At 39.6% G+C, this 19,818-nt stretch overlaps 2 protein-coding genes across 5 annotated transcripts in view; one reads left to right on the top strand and one right to left on the bottom strand.

Moving 5' to 3' along the window:
- Window positions 1-19,818, top strand: part of DOCK1 (dedicator of cytokinesis 1) — a 556,714-nt gene that overhangs the window by 216,592 nt on the left and 320,304 nt on the right. The gene's annotated exons all lie outside the window — the stretch shown is intronic.
- Window positions 1-19,818, bottom strand: part of INSYN2A (inhibitory synaptic factor 2A) — an 80,412-nt gene that overhangs the window by 35,285 nt on the left and 25,309 nt on the right. Inside the window, exons 4-5 of one of the 2 annotated variants that reach the window (XM_084841448.1) lie at window positions 16,677-17,880; window positions 3,251-3,343 (exon numbers count right to left, since the gene is read on the bottom strand). In XM_084841448.1, coding sequence (XP_084697574.1) covers window positions 3,251-3,343; window positions 16,677-17,880 — 1,297 coding nt within the window. The remainder of the gene's footprint in view (window positions 1-3,250; window positions 3,344-16,676; window positions 17,881-19,818) is intronic. The other variant, XM_084841449.1, reaches the window with a different exon arrangement.

The raw sequence follows: 19,818 nt of genomic DNA, 5'->3' as shown, positions 1-19,818 counted from the left end.
ACTACTTAAGTTCCAGTGAATGAATATAATCCCTGATAACGTGTACCAAAAACTGGTGAGGTAAATAGATAAATATTTTACAATGCTCCCCCAGAATGTACTTTATTTTCCATTAAATCCTCCGCTGACTACAGTTACCTAGGACTTCAACACACCCACCCTCTCTCAATCTCTAGAAAGCCTGTACAACATCTCTGTTTATTTCTTTGAGCCATAATTAGAGAATTGCTTTGGCACTTTAAAATAAAAGACTGATAATTTACTTCATAAGTGTTATCCTCTTTGAGAGTCTCATCATTAAAGCTTCTCTTACTAGTGTACAGTTGAAGGCCAACCTGACCCATTTTATAAAATCTCTTCCCTAACTAATTATGAATGCATTCACCCAAGTAGGGCACACAGAAATTACAATGCTAAAGAACAATAATAAAGACTTCTGAAAATCGAATCTATGCAGAACTCATAGGTCAGCGGGGGTTCTGAGAAATGGTCCCCTTATATCAAGTCAGTTTTCACACAGGTGTTCTCTATCTAGCTTTTATGCCAGAGATTCGAGATGATGTCAGAATTTTTAAAAATGTCTATCTGTTTGTTACATGCCATTAAACAAAAAGAGTGCCTGCATCTAACCAGTGGGTATAATACAAGGAACGGCCAACCATGCAATATTTATTTGTTACATTTGTAACCTGTTTTCCACCAATCATTCAGAGCTTCACTTTAGTCTCACAATAAACTTGAAGTTGGTCAGCTGAGAGAGAGCGTCTTCACCAAGGTCACCCACTGCACTTCATAGCTGCATAGATATTTTAAATTAGTTTTCACACACACAAGGCCAACACCACACCCACTGCATGCCACAGACAATGATAGATTTTACACCAAGTATGGGAAGTAGTACCATCCAAATAGGATAATAGAAAGTTAGGACTGATTGAGACAATGCATTTTTTTGCCCCTTCAGAAATCTCAGCATTCCATGGTTTTAAGCATATATAGCTGCCTTAACACAAGTCAAACCATTGGACCAATTTTGTCTACTTTTGCTGGCAGTCCATGGTCTCAGGCAGAGGTTCTTCCCACCCCTATTATTTGAGACGGTTTAACTGGAGATGTCAGGGATTGTACCTGGGACCTTCTACATGCAAAGCAAGTGCTGAACCCGTGAGCCAGTCTTGCTTGTGCGGTCAAATATGCTGTGTTAAGTGTACAATCATGTATATGATTAGCTGTAATTTCTATGATTGCAATGGCACTTTTTGCAAGGGTATTTATCTTAGCCTGGCTGACACAATATTTTTCTGGCTTGTCATCCCTAAATAACTGGCATATGAAAAAGATTAGGGTATCTTTTTGTTGGCCCTTAGTCAAGACATAGGGCAAGGGTGGTGGTTACCTGTTATCAGTGTGCAGTTGAGTAGATAAAACTTAAGCGATAGGAACAGTGGTCCCTTATCAAAAGCTATATTCCAAAAATGTCTGGTTGACCCAAGTTATTTCAAGGGTTTATTAATACTCGGCTGTTCAGATGCCATGAGTTCATTTTAAAAGTAGCAAGTCTATAGGGGCAAACTACAACTCTGATCCCTGTAACAGTTGGCATCTACATTTTCCACTGATATGGAGAATTAGGGCTTATACCCAAGTCAGTGTGGATTGTGTGGATGCAGAAACCGCACGAGCTTCTTATTAAGCTTATGAAATTTTCAAGTTAAGATTTATCTCTGCAGAGAGAACAATTTTTCAAAAAATTAGGCTAATAAATAAAATTGGGATTGAATGAGAGAGGCATTTTTAGATGATAAGATGCTTTTTGTAACAGAAAAGGATTACTGCAAAATGGAAAGAGAACTGTTGCTGCTGTTTCTACCATGGGCAGTATTACAGAAAACGTGAGAAATGTTCAGACCCCCTAGGATAGAAGTTTGTGATGACAGCGAAAGGGCAGCACAACTGAAAGAACATTCAAAGCGGTGGCCACTGCAGGCAAAAGTGAGTGTAATACTAGCTTCTGTGGAATTATTTTTGTCTCGACAAGGAGGAGATGTCAAAATAGATTTACAGTATTTACTGTAGAACAGTGAATTGTTGCAGCTTCCAAGCCATTTTAGCACATCTGCATTCATGGAAGATCTATAAAATGTGCATCCCCAAAATTATGGCTGGGCTACTTTGCAAGGAAAGAAATGTAGACATCAGTATGCTAGAGTATGCTCTGTGTCAGTACATTGATTTAATCAAACATAAAGGCATGTGAAGGCCAAAGCAAAGGTAAATATTACACAGCCTAGGTTCATTCTGTTATTTGCTGTTAGAGTAGAATACTCATACATGGTTACATAATTTTTGTAGCTGTCATAAAAATCCCAGTTTAGCTTGTATGAATATTCACTAAAGTGACTTTATTTTTACTCTTTGAATTCTTAGGTCAGCATTGGGTACATCCTTTCCTAAATTCCATGGAGTAATACACCCCTTGGAATTGTGGGAATAGATTTGCAGGTACATTCTTTGTGTGGTGTGAATTCTGGCTGATGAAGTGGCAGGGGTGGGGATCAGTTTATCCGGAATTGTCAGGTTGTTCTTCATAACAGGTCCGTCCAGAGCACATGGCAATATTGGCATAGTAGAAATTGGGTCCGCCCTGTATTACCAAGAAGGTATTTCAGGGAACAGTGAGGAGTGATTAATCCATACTGGGCATGAGCTCTTGGGTAGATATCCCCCCCCCCCCCAGTTACGTTACAGTTTCCATGTGCAGTATAATCCTTCGGTGTCTGAATTGGGCTCTCCTTGCTCTTGTTAAGTCGCCTAGATGATCTGGTTGACACCATTCAGCTTGTATAGAGACCTCTAGACCTTTGCACGTGCATATCATGACATCGTTGCATGCTAGGGCATAAAATCAAGCCTAATCATGGTGTGGATGGAAAGGGGGAGGAGTGAGGTGCACTGGAAGGAACCACAGTTGAGTTTGGTGACCTAGTGTGCAGTTTCCCAGTGGGTTCTAGGAAGGTGAGCCCCAAATCTGTTGTTGAATTTTGTGCAGCAATCTCTCTAGTTTGGTAGAATTTCCTCACACTTATTGCATTCATCTTGCTAATTTTGTTTGTTTAAAGACACCCTTCCATTACTGAATCAATGATAAAGTCATAGATTTTTTCCTTATTGATCCTAATACCTGAACTAGGCTAAAATAATGTATAACTGATTTATAACAGTCCATCCGCACTAATAGTAGAAGACTTACTTTAATGGGTCAAGTCTCAACAAATGAGAAGAAGCTTTCATTACATAGTCAAGGTCCGATTTCGACATAAGGTTTTTCCCCATGGAACAATATCTGTGAAAGAATACATGTGAAAAAATTATGTAGGGAATAGGATTCAAAATCCATGTGGATTTCGCAGGGAAAAAACTGGACAGGAGTGAGCAGCAATCTAATTTTTGCAGACCCACGTAATGTTTTTCACAGATATTTCGCTATACATATTTTTTTCTGCAGAGGAGAAACAGTGTAATCCTTCAGTGTAATATTTTGGACAAAATTGCTAGCAGCTGATAGTTCAATTGTAATTGTTATCAGCTGTTCATATAGGAGGTATAAAGTTTGTAGAGAAAAGTGCATGGAAAATTACAAAATAGAAAGACAGCCTATGCATGCTGCAGAACAGCTGAGTTGAAAGAATGTCCCTCTGAGCTTATCTGCATGTTAGATGTTGTTGAGTTTAAACTACCTTCCATCTCCCCAAATAGCCGGGTGTAGTGAAGGCTTATTTCTTTGTCCTCAACTTAGTACTGGACCATAGGCAACCCAGATGTGTTATTAATTTAGGGAATAGGCCTAAACCTGGAATTGGCTCCACTTTGGAGTGTAACTACTCCAGTTTCCCATGGGTTAAGTTCAAACTTTGAGAATCCTTTACTTCTTGACCGATGCAGAAACATACAGTCTTGGCTATGCATTTAAAACTAGGATTGTCACTGGCTACTTTGAAATTAAATGGGCAGCGATTCAAAAGGAAGTATTCTCACATGCAGAAGGGTACTATGTGCACATGATCAGGTATTCTCTGTGATTTTACCATTGATAAGGCACTTTTTCATTGGATATGGCCGGAGCTACACAAACTGAGCCTTGAGTGAACATGGTTCCCTTGATTCTGGGGGTCCCTTTCTTGCTTTATGGTTCTTTTTTTAAAATCATCATTCTTAATGCTACATTTACTCTTTCTTTCTTTCTTTCTTTCTTTCATTCAAAAAACAAACTTTTTGTTTGGTTTTCATTTTGCTATTTCCAAGAAGGGTTCAATATTTTGAAATGGAGAACTCATTCAGACAGTTTGTTTTCATATAATGTAATTTGTAAAAAGCTATAATTTGTAAGAAGCTGAAGCATTTTCATTATCACAAATCTCTCTGGTGGTGATTCAAGTAGTGCTTGATTCAGGTGATTACCCTGAATAACCTGGGGCTTTTTTGTACAGGAAGAGTATTCCAGGATGTGTTAACTGAGTGCTTATTTTCATGTAGCCAAAAAGGCACCACCCACAAACAAGTGGGAGGTATTACCATGCTTGGAGAAACCCCAAGGTTTGCAGAAGAACAAAGAATATTTAGGAAAAAACCAGCCTAAGGGCGGGACACCCCCTCCTCCCAAACCTGCCCAATAAGAAATGGGCATTCCCATTGGCACAGAATGCTGACTGCCTACTGAAGGGGTGAGGATGGAAAACTGGGGGCTAGAGGGAATGGAATGGAGTATTCTGGAAGAAGACATGATTGACTGACTGGAGTACTCCCACTGCAATATTTTGTTGCAGGTGCCACTTATACGTCCTTAATGGCATTGGTACGTACTGAGAGAATAACTATGGTATTATTACTTGATCATTTACCCAAAAGTGAAAGCGAGGTTTATTAAGAGCTCCTAACAAAAAGATTTCTTTAAACTCTGATTTAATTATTTAGAAGTTGACTTGAGTTTAGAATCTTGATGACATACACAGGTATCCTAAGAGTGATCTGCTACATAATAGTTTAATGTTATCTTCCGAACACTGTTCACATACAAGAAGTAGTCATGAGAATTTGTGTAATTTTAAAATTAATGCATTTCAAAGCAATTTAAATAAACAATTGCTGTTACTAAATAATGAAATCAAGTTCTCTTCCAGTGTAGCATTTCTGCTGTGACTGTGTTGTATAAAGGAAATTATTACTTTCTCTGTTATGTGGGAAATGGTGATTACAGTTTATTTGATGTTCACAAGCCAGTCAATTTATTGAAATACAGTCAGGGCCAGAAATATTGGAACAAGGATAACTGTTTTGGCAGTTGGCCTCTGTACACCACCACATTGAAGTTGAAAGGAAACACACCCAGATGGGAGCGAAGTCAGGACTTTCAGCTGTAATTCAAGGGGTTTGACAAAAGTGGAGCACTAACCATTCAGGAAGTACAGCCAGTGGCATACACACACACCCATTGTTGGGGGCCCATAAGTAATGGAACGAATGGCTGACAAGCAGCTGCATGGCCAGGTGTGGCCTGTTTCCTGGGCACCCTATGACCAATCCAGCAGATAAAAGGCCTGGAGGTGGTTCTGAGTGTTACATTTGCATTTGGTAGCTGTTCACTGGAACTCCCAACATGAGGTCCAAAGAGGTGTCCATGCGAGTGAAGGAGGCCATCATTAGACTGAGGAAACAAAATAAATCCATCAAAGAGATAGCAAAAACAGCGGGAGTGGCCAACACAACAGTTTGGAACATCCTGAAAAAGAAGGAATTAACTGGCAAGCTCAGCAACAGGCCTGGAAGACCACGGAAGACAACTAAAGGGGATGACGGCAGAATTCTGCTCATGGTGAAGAGGAACCCTTTCACAACATCTAGCCAGGTCAAGAACGCTCTTGCGGAGGTAGGCATGCCATTGTCAACATCTACAGTCAAGAGACGGCTTTATGAATGTAAATACAGAGGCTTCACAACAAGGTGCAAACCACTGATAACGCTCAAGAACAGACAGGCCAGATTAGCCTTTGCCAGCAAACACCTAAAAAAGCTAAAAAATTCCAGTTCTGGAATAAGATTCTTTGGACTGATGAGACGAAGATTAACTTGTGCCAGAATGATGGGAAGAGAAAAGTATGGAGAAGGAAAGGAACAGCTCATGATCCAAAGCATACCGTATCATCTGTCAAACATGGTGGAGGCAGTGTTATGGTTTGCGCATGCATGGCTGCCAATGGAACCGGGTCACTGGTGTTTATTGATGACCTGACTGCTGAGAATAGCAGCAGGATGAATTCTGAAGTGTATAGGGCTATACTTTCTGCTCAGATTCAGCCGAATGCTGCCAAACTGATAGGACGCTGCTTCATAATGCAGATGGATAATGACCCAAAACATACATCAAAAGCTACCCAAGAGTTTCTGAAGGCAAAGAAGTGGGATGTTCTTCAATGGCCAAGTCAGTCACCTGATCTCAACCCAACAGAGCATGCTTTTCACTTACTGAAGACCAGACTGAAGGCAGAAAGACCCACAAACAAGCAGCAGCTGAAGGCAGCTGCAGTCGAGGCCTGGCAAAGCATCTCGAGGGAGGAAACTCAGCATTTGGTCATGTCCATGGCTTCCAGACTTCAGGCAGGCATTGACTGCAAAGAATTTCATTACAGGTGATCCTTACGTTTGAAATGATGTTGGTTTGTTCCATTACTTATAAGCCACCAATGATGGGTGTGTGTGTGTATGCCACTGGCTGTACTTCCTGAATGGCTAATGCCCCACTTTTGTCAAACCCCTTGAATTACAGCTGAAAGTCCTGACTTCGCTCCCATCTGGGTGTGTTTCCTTTCAACTTCAATGTGGTGGTGTGCAGAGGCCAATTGCCAAAACAGTTATCCTTGTTCCAATATTTCTGGCCCTGACTGTATATAAGTCTTTTATATTTTAAAGGCTGCCTGTTCCATTGTTTGGAAATACAGACTACATCTTTGGAACAAATCCTATATATTAACAAAAGGGGTTCCTGCTCTTTCTTTTTTAATGTTAAAATCCTGTTACTTTCTATTCATAAACAATATCTTGTGTTCCCTGTGAACAGAAATATTTCCTCAAATTCCAGTTTCAGTATTCTTTGAAAATGGGAATTCAAATAGTCTCCAAGTGAAAGAGACATATGAATGTATTCTGAATAACACTAGGCTTGGGGATTGGGGAAAATCTGTTCTAGCTGTGTAATCTGTGCCTACCAACTGAAAGAAACAAATAAATTCTGCTCCTTCTTCTGTATTTGTTCTCCAAAACATTTTCAGTGTAGTCAGTATAGCAGGTTGTTGCTATTTCATTATTCATCAAACAGAGAATGCATAACTGACATTCCAAAAAGTGAACAGATATATGGAGAATTATTTCAGTAACCTTAGCACGCTGCTATCGCTGCTATAAGCATAGACAGAATCAACATCGTTCAAAGCTGTGAAACAAAGTCCAATAAGCATTAATCTCCCAGTTTCATTAAGGCACTTATGAACTGGAACTGGGGAAGGATCAATTACATGGTTTGCTATGCTTTGGTTATTTTAAAGAAATGGAAGCAGAGGAATGAAAAGTTGCAAACATTTGCTAAGAGTTGGTTTGTAATCTAAAACTCATTCAATATATACATGAAATTTGTCTAGTCTTGTTAAAAAGAAAGAAAAACAAAGTTTGTCCTGTGTGATAGGCATAAAATATGTACCATTTATATACCGAATTTTAAAAATTACTGGCCCTCTCATATCCTCAAAAGGCAGGAAGCCCTTTGAATCCACCTCTGTATTAGATGCTGATGGAAGAGCAATGTATAAAATGCATATATTTATGAAATTTTCTAGAACAATGCATGCTTATTTGGGGCAAAAGAATAATTTTGTGCTCAGCTGCACTGCGGTCTGCTGTACAGCGAACATGTGTGGTGTTGGTCTGCAAGATTTGCAATCAGGAAACATGTTTTGCTAGCCTTTTTGTATCTTGTCTGCCTTCTCCCAACAATTGCCATTATTTCTGTAGGTAGCAGTGAAGTTTTTGTCAAAAACAAAAGAAGTGTCCATATTGGTATATTTTGCTAGTCTTTCATTCTGTGAGATCACATCTCAAGCATGATGATGAATGTGTTCTCTCACTACACTGATCTCATTGGCTGGTACAGACTGCTAAAGGTGCTGGCAGGTGCCATTATAAAGCTCTGTATTACCACGCCATGATGGAGGCTGCATTAAATAGATGGGCTGCATTAAATAGATTTATAACCTCACCATTTGTTGCAGAGGCGGATAATGGAAGCATAGGCTGTCCCACACTTGCCTGTGGGAGGCACAAAGCCACACAACAGTGGCAAGGCTGTATAATGGTGTGCATTAGAATGGTGGTATTTCACATTATGTTGTGGGAAGGGAGAGGATGAAGCCACCATCCAGGTTTCTCTGTTGGCTTGACCCAACTGAAACCAATACCTGAATTTCTAGCTTACCAGAAAGGGCTGCTTTTAATATCAAATGTGTCTTCTAAAACTTGCTGTTTTTGTTTGTTCTGGTCATAGGCAGCTGCAGTAATTCAGTTTCTAGATACCAGTATCCCAGATAATAGCACTTGTATAGGTATGAACTATCATCTCTGATCATTCATTAGACCATTCGAATACAAGAGGGAATATCTAGCTAATGATATCTGGATAAGCTCTCTAATATGGTGCAGTTTTGGAGTCCAGCTACTTCAGGCCCAAAACTACACATTAATTTAAAGACAGAGCTAGCAGCTACTGTACATCTTTTTTACTGTAAAGTGGTCCTGGACTGGATTTGGCTTTCTGCGGTTTCAACTTAATTGTCAGGGTGGACACTGAGCCCACAGGATCCCAGAGTAGTTCTGATTCTGAGGAAGAACAGTCGCTCCTGGGAGGGGAGCGCGCTCCTCTTTCCCAGGGCCAACAGCTGATGGAGATTCCTCCCACCAGCATTCCTAGCTTAGATAGCAGTCCAGGGAGTAACAGAGCATGGGTAGCAGACTTGGTGGATACGCGACGCCGACACGAGAGCGGCACCAAATGGAGGGCGCAGAAAGGAGGCGTAGTGTCCGGTTGGCGCACAAAGAACGGCTGCACCCAGTGGATCCAAGGGAAAAGGGGAGGGACTCTCCCTAGTCCTTAAGTTCAGGGTTTGCCAGTAATTCCCTTTCAAACAGGGACCAACTGTTCCAACTTAGGGCATAGGTACTGTGCTGCTCAGATCTAGTTGCTAACGGTAGAGTTGTTAAGTTGTAAAAGAAGAATAAAGCTTTGAAAGGAATCCCTTTGCCTGTGTCTGGACTTGGCTACTGGATTAGACTGAGAGAAGCCTCCAAGGAGCCCTTGTTATTAATTGCCAAAAAATCATCTATTGAAAAAAGTCACTTTTTGGCAATATAAATTCTAGGCCCGAGGGGCTGATCCAAATTGGCCCCACAGTGGTGGTGGTGGGGGCAAAGGTTTAAAGACTCCTTATCCCCCCGTGCTAGGGTCCCAATCCAGATCAGGTCTCTTGCACTTACTTCGGAGTAAAAAAAAGAAAAAGCCGCTAGCTATGCCTTTAAAGTAATGTGTAGTTTGGCCCTTAAGCAAGTCAAGAGGATTCTGGGAAAAGTGTGGGAGTAGAGGGAAGACACAGAATTGAATGAAAAGTTAGTTTAATGATTTGTCCCATACCGTAGAGTACAACATAACGAGGGGGCTGAGCTTAAATTTATTGCTACAGAATAGTCAGGACTAGATTTTATTGGCTTAGTCTTTTGCTGTTGTCACTTGTTTTCACATAAACCTCAATTTCACCCCAATCTGTATCTTTGTGGTACAGATGTCATCCACTGAGTTTAGCCTACTTTGGTTCATACCAGCTTTAAGTTAATGGTGCTCTTTTTGCCTAGGTATGCTCTAGCTCAATGTTTGCATTGGTAGGCAAGCTGTATTTCTAGAAGCTTGTCCATCCTCACTCATTTTGACTGAGAGAATAAGCTGTCAAAGAACAAATCTGAAACGTACTGCTCAAGTTTGTGTTGAATGGAGGGACACTGCTTTTTCGATTCTACCACTCAGTTGTTTAAAATCTTATAGGGTAGTCTCTCACAATCCCTCTGGCTTCTCCCATATCTAAGGTTCTACCTTATGAGGAAAATGTACTCATAAAACCCCTTTCTTTATTACAGCGGAGTAACTCAAAATACAAATAATCTAATTCTCCCTCTACGTGTATGTGTGTGCACATGTGTGTTTGTATGTGAAAGATAAGCAATAATGCAAAATACAAATAATCTATCTTCCCTCCCTACCCCAGCCCTCTGTATGTATGAAAAATAAGTAGAATAATTCCTTGCTTATTCTTAGCTGCTAGACATCAGGGGTCTCATACTACCTTTGAAAGACAGGTTAGAGATGGTAGAATCCATGTCAGCCCACATGTCCTTATTGTGACATGTAATTATAAGATAATCTATCAAGTAACTCTCAAATGTAGAGTGGTCATGACATTCAGTAAGGCCGCAATCCTATACAAACTTACCTGAGAGTAAGCCTAATTGAAATCAGTGGGACTTCCTTCTGTGTAGACATGTATAGGACTGCATTGTAAATGTGTTCATGTTTTTAAAAGTTAAAAAGAAAAATCCCACAATTTTTCTAAGGTTTAGAGTCCTTAGTCACTCTAAGTCATTAATGCATTCGCTATTAATGCTGTTAATGGCGATGAAAAATTCCCCGTTAGCGTTGATTTCTCTGAAATATGTGTTTGCTCAGAACAACCAAATGTGTGTACAGCTATTTTAGTCTACACATTTTGGTTCACTTTGATAGGCAACTCAGACTTGTACTTGCCATGAGGGAACAGTAGAATACTGTCTGATGTTATGCATCAGCCCCAGCATAACTGCTCTGTCTTCCTCCCCAGTTCTAAGCTGGGAAGGAGTAGGGGGCCCATTCCTGTTGTGCTGAGTTTCAGAAACACTCAGAGAGCAGTGACTATTTGTCTCCAAGGCTGAGTAGAACATTTGTCTCTGCCCTTCTCTAAAGCCCAGTGTAGATTCCCCCTCCCTTTCTACTGACTTTGTTCTACTGCTTTCTAAGTTCCTCCAAAGTCCATACTTATGAAGTAAGGCCCTTGCTCTTCTCTAGGCTCAGGAGGAGGACAGGAGCTCTCCCTGATGCTATACCCTTGCCAGGCTAAAAGACATGTGAACCAGGGGTGAGCTGTTGAGCACATCTGTGAACCCTTGACAATAATCACATAATAATTACTGATTTAATAACTGCTGGTCTTTCTGTCTCTTTATCTTGGCTTGTGCTGTTGCTTGTCTATGTTCCTGATCTGCCTTGGTGATTTCTATTTTGTGCCCTTTGACCCCATACAAACCTGCACCAGCCATTTATTCCATAGGCAATTGTGAAGGAAACATTGGTCAAAGGGCCAAACTACACATGACTTTAATCACGACCTTCTGTCCTTCATTGGAGAGGCCCAATCCAGATTGGGAACCTTGTGTGAGGAGGAAAGGGTTTTAATCCTTTGCCCGTCACTGCAGTTCTGATCTGGATCACACATGCAATTTGTATTGCCAAAAAATGTCCCACTGAAACATTTAAGTTTGTGGAAAAACAACCCTGCTCTCATGGGCAGAACTGCATCACTAAAGCTGCATGTAGTTTGGCCCATATTCACACATACACAGCCTTGAACAATATGTGAACTGGGGCACTAATTCAACAGTGTCATCAGAATATAGAAGGTACCCCCACCTACTTTTAAAACCACACATAGAAAAACCTATTTAGAACAGGTGCAGCTCTTTCTGAGCTTGTCAAATCAAACTGGGATGATCAGGGCAGTTAATTCCACAAATCCATTGTAGATTGATGAGGATTTCTACTAATAGAATTCAACTCACTCAATTCTTGTGGTTGAGTAGCAAGTTATATTAAGACAAAGGCACCACATGAAAAGGAATATATGTTTAGAGAAAATACTTGGGTTGGATTGGCACTGGTATCTTATATAGGTTGCTCCCTATAAGAGAAACAGTGGTAAAATACTTAATTCAAACACTGTTAATTTTATGGAATGTTGTAAGTAGTCTTTGCATCCTTTATTCTATTTTTCCATCACTGTAAAATGCTAGCGGGACCCCAACTTCTTAATTACTTCTCCATTTGGAAAATATCTTCCTTGTTCTGTTATCTTGTTGCATTTAGAACTTTGCATTCCTGTATTAATATGCAGATATTAGATGTTAAGATATTAGATATCCTCTTAGATATTACAATGAATCAGATGTTTCTTGGCTACTTCCTGAAAGAAAGAGTCTGCACAAAACTCTCAAGTACACATTTCTACCTTAGAAAGGAAGTTTTAAACATTGAACACTTTAAGCATTGTACACTTTAACACTTTCCAGAGAACGTGCAGTATTTATTTATTTTTTCATCTGGTAAATGTGTACATTTTAGTTCTTAATTTCAGTTTTAAAGCAACTACCCACTATGTCTAGTGGTGACATCTGTGTCTTTCATCTATGTCATGTTGAAATCTGCATAACACGAGAAATACTATTTGAAGGATGCCTACACCTATATGAATTTGCCTGGGCTTCCGCCACAAAAGGCTTACACACAGGCTGCCAGGCAGAAGAGACAAGTGGCTCCATCCCTGTGGAATCCCCTCCAATGGGATGTGTGTTTGGCTCCCTCACTGGCTGTTTTTAAATGGGCCTTAAAGTCTTGGTTATTCCTATCTGCTTCTAACTGAATAAGCTTGCTGATTTATAATTTTTACTGCCTCTGTTTTATCTGTGTATTATGTTAGATGGCTACTGTTTTTTTTTTAAATTGTTTTTATGCTTTTAGTTGTGAACTGCCTTGGCACAGCTTTTGGCACTGAAAGGCAGTATTAAAAAACCTAAATAATTAAGGCAGGATAAAAACACCTGAATAATTAAATTCTATGTAAAAAAGGGTTTCCTGAAGGTAGAAAGTCTGAAAAACACTGGAATATGTGATACAAATATTGTATATAATGTTCATCGATTATCTGCTGATAGCCTGGTCTGAGTGCTTTTTCCTTCAGAGGTGAGGCACATCTCAACTAAGGAGAGGGATTTGGGGGCTGTGGCACCCCAATTATAGAAGGCCCTGCCTGGCATCAACAATATTATATTTTAGGTGCCATGAGAAAATATTTTAATTCACCCATGCATTTTAAGTATGTTTATCTGTGAGCCTTTATATGCTATCGCTGTGTGTTGTGGTTTTATTGAGATCTTATTTTTAATTCTGGAATCGATTTTTGATGGAGGGCAATATACAAATATTTTAAATAAATAAAAACACAAAACAGTCAACTTTTGAGTAAGTTTTTGCACTGTGGGGCTTGGAGTTTTAATCTCAAATGCATGAGAGGTTGCGACCTCTCTTAGAGAAGGCCGACAGCATCAGTTACCTATGTTTTAGACTGCAATCCTATACGCACTTTTTTCTGAGTAGACATGCTTTGAATGGCGCTGTTACTTTCAGACTGGATAACTCCAATGTTTTCTACTGGACCATTACAATGCTATGCCTTTAAAAAGAGCTTGGAAACTTCAATAGGTTCAAAATGGTTTGGCCAGACTTTTGTCTAGCATTTGACAATTGGAATATATTACTCCAATCTTGTTTCAACTCCATTGGTATGTTTTTCTGGGATCAATTTGAAGTACTGGTTTTAGCCCTGAAATCTCTAAATGGTCACAGAACCCAAAGACTTCTTTAAGATCTGTCTCAGAGGCCCTACTTTCTGTACCATTATCTCAGACAGTTGAAACTGAACATGAGAGTCAGAGGCTTCTCAGTAATGGTGCTACAGCTCTGGAACATCCTCCTGATATAAGTTCATCAGGCTCCAACGTTGCTGTCTTTTAGATAGAAATGGAAAATACTTTAAGGGCGCAATCCTATGGCTACTAGACGGCCATAGGACTGTTCGGTTTCCAGGAACTGACCTCGGAGCCCATGCTCCGAGGTTGGTTCCCAGAAAACTGCCTCCCCACCCCCTCCCTCGCTGTCTCATAGGTGGCATGGATCATCCCTGGGCTCCACTCTTGGATGAGTAGCACGGAGCAGGGCAAAAGGGGGCATTCCCAGGGGCAGGGAGTGTGGAAATGCCAGTACGATGCTTCCTATGCATCATCCGGCCTTCCCCCCCCCACCACCACTCCAAGATCCTGCTGAAATTGGCTGTCTAGCCATGAATGCAGGGCGGCCAGAGTACGGAGGAGAAGATCCCCTCCACACTCCGCCCTGCATTGGATAGGCAGTTGCCTCCGAGTTCCGAGGCAGCTGCCTATCCCGATAGGGTTGCTACCTAATTCTGACAGGCTATTAATGTCTAATTGCTTATGCTGTTTTAAACTGGTTTATAGTTTGATTGCTGCCTTTAGAGTAGGTTTTATTTTTAAATTTGTATTTTTTATTATGAGTTTTTAATTGTATTATATTCCTTTTGATTGGTGTAAGCTGCTCTGGGTGCACTATGAGCAGAAGAGTGAGGTAAAAAGATTTAGTAATAATGACGTCAGGTGATGCTAGCAAATGCACGGATAGTTTTAAATTTTCACAGAATACTTCAAGCAGGTAGAATAAGAACTGTAAGGTAGCAATCTAAAGACGAGCTCAGTGACAATATAGAACTTGTGGCCCTCCACATTTTTTGGCCTATGATTCCCATCAGCATGAGCCGGTATAGCCAACGGCAAGGTGTGATGTAGGCCAAAACTTTTGGGGGGGCCACAAGTTGCTCACTCCTGCTTTAAAACTTGCAGTTTGGTAAATCTGATCATTTACACCATACCCATGTATTATCAATTACATTTAAGGGGTCTTGTATCACTCAACAGCTGAGTTTCAAGCTAACTTGAAAATGTACTAATATATTAGAGTGACCAGATATGAGAGAGAAATGCATTTATTATTTGAAAGCTGAGGTTTGAAATGAAACAAACTAGAGTTCTTAATTTGTTTGTTTAACTAATTAGGCTTCTATTATGTAACATCCCAAACTCCAAAAGCACAACATTTTGTAAGAATAATCTTTAGGCACTATATTTAGAGATTAACACAGCACAATCTTATACATGTCTACTGAAAAGTAATTTCCATTGAGTTCAGTAGGGCTTGTTCCCAGTTAAATGGGTATAGAATTGTAGCCTAAGTAGTTTTTAAATTCTCTGTTGATCTTAATGATACCAAAGGAAAATACCTTTAGATTTTCCCGGGCAACCAATCTTTGATAATGTTTCTCCTATAGTAGACAAACAGATACAAAGATAAGTTATAGTGAGAGATTCAACATCACCAGTTAAAGGCATAAATTATTGTATTAGATTTGCAAAGAATGTTCACATTTAAACAGCTAGAAACAGTTGGAAGTAGTATTGCTATATTGAAAATTGTGAAACCTGACCTGAGCCCAGGGGATATGGCAGGATTTAAATGAATGCTGTAAAGATTTTGGGCCAAACACTATCTTGTTAAAATGTTGATGAATTAATTCCAGGGAATAACCTGCTTCCATTTTTATAATGAATTATATGGTTAATGTACCCTCTATTCAGTTGCTTACTTAGGGTGAGAGCAGCATAGAGAGCCAAGAACAAAGCAAGTACGTACTGATAATTTCAGAGCAATGTAAGGAGTCAAAGGGAGATGTTTACTGGAGTGGGGGAAATGAAGACTATACAAAGCAGTTAGAAAGTATGGAGGTGTTTTGAAACATACAATCATTAATTTGAAACGTGTATGTATGCAAGAAAGCAACCACTGAATTAACTAGCAAATGAAGATAATGCATCTTTAAAGGGGTGAAGGAGGAGAATGCATAAGAGATGTCAAAAGCACAAAAGTTGCAATTATCAGATAAAGACTTAATTAGCTGAGCCTGAGTAAATAGCTATGCTTGTACAAGTAGATCTGAGTAATACCTTTATAGAAAATTACAGAACAAAAGCAGGACAACATGTGTAAATATTTAAAATACAATACTCTCTGCATTCCATTTCTGTCCAGTAACACTGCTGTATATTTTGAATGGTTTCAGCATTCTGTTGAATGCTTTCTTAGCAGACGACTCTGTTTTTAAAGAACTAAACAACGACTTCTTGGGTAATTGAATGGAATTGACCTTACTAGTTTTAAAATGACCTTTTGAAACAGAAAGAAATATGATATTTTACTATTCTTTGAAAGCAATTAGGTTGTTATCCAAGGCATGCTTATTTTAGGAGCACAATTGTACTTAAAAGCAAATTTATTATATGTGCATTCGAAACAAAATGAAATAGACTGAAGCTTATTTGCAGCATTAGTTATATTAGTGTCCAGCTAGACAGTGAATTATGTATTGCAGGTATGGTGAATCAGGTATACTTGTTTCATGAAAATAACCCAACTTAATACAGCAAGATGATGCAGATGCAGTTGAATATACTTTTATAGCAGTTCTAACCCATTTGGAGCAAAAAAAATTAAGGACACAGACCTATAATTGAAACTGTAAATTGCTTAGCAGAATTCATACAAACTACTTTAGCTAATATAATGATCATACACATTATGGAAGATTCCAAAAACAGCTTACCCTTCTCTATGAGCTTCTCCTTTTTCCAGCTCCTGAATAACACCCAACAAGACCTTTATGGTTTCCTGACTTGAGCTGATCAAGTTCTCCATCATCTGTAGCTGTGCTTTCAAATCTACCACTTCCGTGTGAGGCACAATTTGTTGACATCCTTCACTCACAGCAACGGCTGTTTGACAAGGCTGTTTTCCTTCCATAGGTGGAGCATGTATCTGAAGGGTTTGTTCATTACATTCGGTTGATTGGCACTGTGCCTGCGTTGGACAGGCCTGAGCTGCACTTACAGCTTGTGATTGCAGACCATTAAGATGCACTGTTCTTTTTTTCCCCTCCTCGGTTGGGCACAGAGACCAGTCATTCCCTGCTGCTGCAGAATTTTGCAGGTCAGTCTGTGAGACGTGTGAACTGGATGCAGGCAAGTAGACAGAAGCTACTTCTGTCTTGAACACTTTTCCATGAGTGGATGGATTAGCCTCCTCGTTCCCCAATGGCCCAGTATGGTGTTTTGCTTTGTCATGCAGCTGGTAATCAGGCTCTTCTAAAACAGAAGCTGCTGAGTTTTGAAGAGAAGGAGGTTCTTTAGTACAGCTGTGCAAATCAGTGCTTCTACATGTCTCTGAACAGTTGTCACTAGAAGGCTGCTCTATTGCATTCATGCGTTCATTAGTATGTGAAATAAACTCAGCTGTCACAAATCCTGTGACTTTCTTGCTACACTGAGCAGCCTTCCCTGAGATTTTGCCTTCTTTATCTTTAACGTCTATTAGGAATCCATTGTTTTGACTTGGAAAAGTGTCAACAGAAGCTATGCTTTTGATGATACTTCCCTTTTTCCGGTCCAAAGGGAATGTCTGGTAACACTTTTTAAGTTCAGGTGAAGTCTGAACTCCTGTACTTTTAGTAACATTAGGGATTGATCTCCGGGCAGGCACTGTCATATATTTCCGATAAGCTGCTTTGTAAGAGATGGGCTTTGCTTCCTTTTTGTCAGTTTGCTGTAATGTAGAGAGCTGTTTGTCCCTCTGCTCATTCTGGGCCTCACAGATGTCTTTGAATCTCACCTGCAGGGCTTTGTTTCTTTTCTTGATCTGCCGGTTGGGATCCAGTGCGTATTTCATCTCTAAGGCAAGTGATGTTGCTGGATCAACTTCACTTTCAGAGGCTGTAAGCAAGCATTTGCTGGGTTCCTTACTCCCCATGGTTCCTGTATTCAAAAACAGTGTTTAGGAAGAATTTTATTACACCATGTATGTAGGTGTTTTAAATCTAAAACGTTAAAAGAAAAAGTTTACGGCCCCATCTGTTTGGAAAAAATATCCTTACATGATTTCTTGTTTGGGTTTCTCCACATTAATAAATAATATGCAGTAGTTACTTTGATTTCCTGCAGAACCAATGTCATCTCATGGTAATGCTGAATTTGGATCCAGGTAATTCCAGTTTAGTTGTGTTCTGGTTGTGGGTGAACAATGTAGTCTGGATGATGACAAAACTTAGTATTTGTTTACATCTTTAGAATGTTCAAATACCTTTAATATCTTTAATTACATTATATGAGTAACCCTTGCAATATCCCTTTAAGATCAGTATTGCCCCCCACAGTGTTGGACTTGGATGCGATTCACATCCCTCCTCAGTCATAAAACTTGCTGGATGACCTTCAGCCACTAACTCTTTAAGCTTAAGGTAGGCCTCACAATATCATTGTGAGGCTAAAAGAGTATGTGGGGACGGGAACAGCGCACATTGTTCTGAGCTCCTTGGAAACGGGGTTGGATAAGTATGTACAAAAACAAACCCCTAACTAGATTGCAAATGGGCTGAACCTGAAATAGTGGTTTGCATAAGATCATATAGTGAGTTCATGGTAGAGGAGACATTTGAACTGGCTCACATTGCTATCGCTACAGTAGTGCTTATTGTCCCAAATAACTGTCCTACAGGTCTTAATAAGCCAGCAACAGTCTTCACGAACTTCATGCAAAAAGAGATCCATGCCTGGTATTTTCCATGATGTTTAAATGGGTTCTGCAGCCTGTGTTCAAATACATGTCAGTGAGAGTAATGGAGCCTGGGCATGGGCACTACACCTGCTGGACGTGGTCAACCGTGTGTTCTCTTTCTGTAATCTGCTTTTAAGTTCTACCACTTAAAAGTGTTTTTGTTCTGCAGAGTGGTTGTCATTGAAGAGTACTCAGTTTCTGTAACTAATGCTTTTTTGTAGGTACTTGTTAATGTTCCATCTCTTTAGAGAGCCTTCATTTATTAGATTCAGAGTTCAGTTGGCTATACTGAATTTTTGATGATTAAATAATTAACATCTGAAGAGATTACAAACAACATGTAAACTCCTTACTATAAACTCTAAATGCCCCAATATGAAGAGATGTGCATGCGTAACTAGTATTTTATAGTGGAAATGGAGCTAAGTGGGGTTTGTTTGTGTGATACATCATATTGACAGGAATAATTTTAGGGGATATGTTGTTATGCTTGAGCAGTCATCTAGATTTTAAAAATCTTTGTTTCCCTGCAAGCAAAGCTAATGGTTCTGAAAGTATGCATCTTGTTAATTGCTTCCATGGCAATGGAGCTATCTAAATTCATTTCATTTTAAATACCAAAGAATCAGTGTTCTGGAGAAAAAAATATTATCTGGCTCCACTTAGTTTTTGTAGCAAAACCATATTCTTCATATAATAGTCAGATTTAAATAATGAAGTATTAATTATAAATAACAAAATATAAAGCCTTGTGTTGGTATATTTAATATTCATACTACATTCAATTATTAAGAATAGCTAAGATGTTGCAGGTGGCTGTTCTGTTCTGCTCAGGGAATACTCAGAGGGTCACACCTTAATTTATTATGCTGCCTCACAGCTGTTTTATACACATGGCAAAGTTTATTTGATCGCTGAAGTAAGAAAATAAAGCTGATTTCAGATGAACTGTGCCAGGTTGTATGAAGAGAGAACTAGGCCATGTTTGATTTCTTATCCATTATATATAAACTTGGTTTGCAGAATTACACGCAGAGTACGGGGTTGTCATTGAATCGTGGGTTGTTGTTATGTGCACTATGGTTTAGCTATGGGTTAACCACAAACAATCCAGAGTTCACAACCCAACAACAAATCAT

Source organism: Heloderma suspectum, chromosome 3 (assembly GCF_057233095.1).
Source record: "Heloderma suspectum isolate Gila_16-S chromosome 3, 16-S_ref, whole genome shotgun sequence".
Taxonomy (NCBI): Eukaryota; Metazoa; Chordata; class Lepidosauria; order Squamata; family Helodermatidae; genus Heloderma; species Heloderma suspectum.
This window is presented reverse-complemented; position numbering and strand designations above follow the sequence as displayed.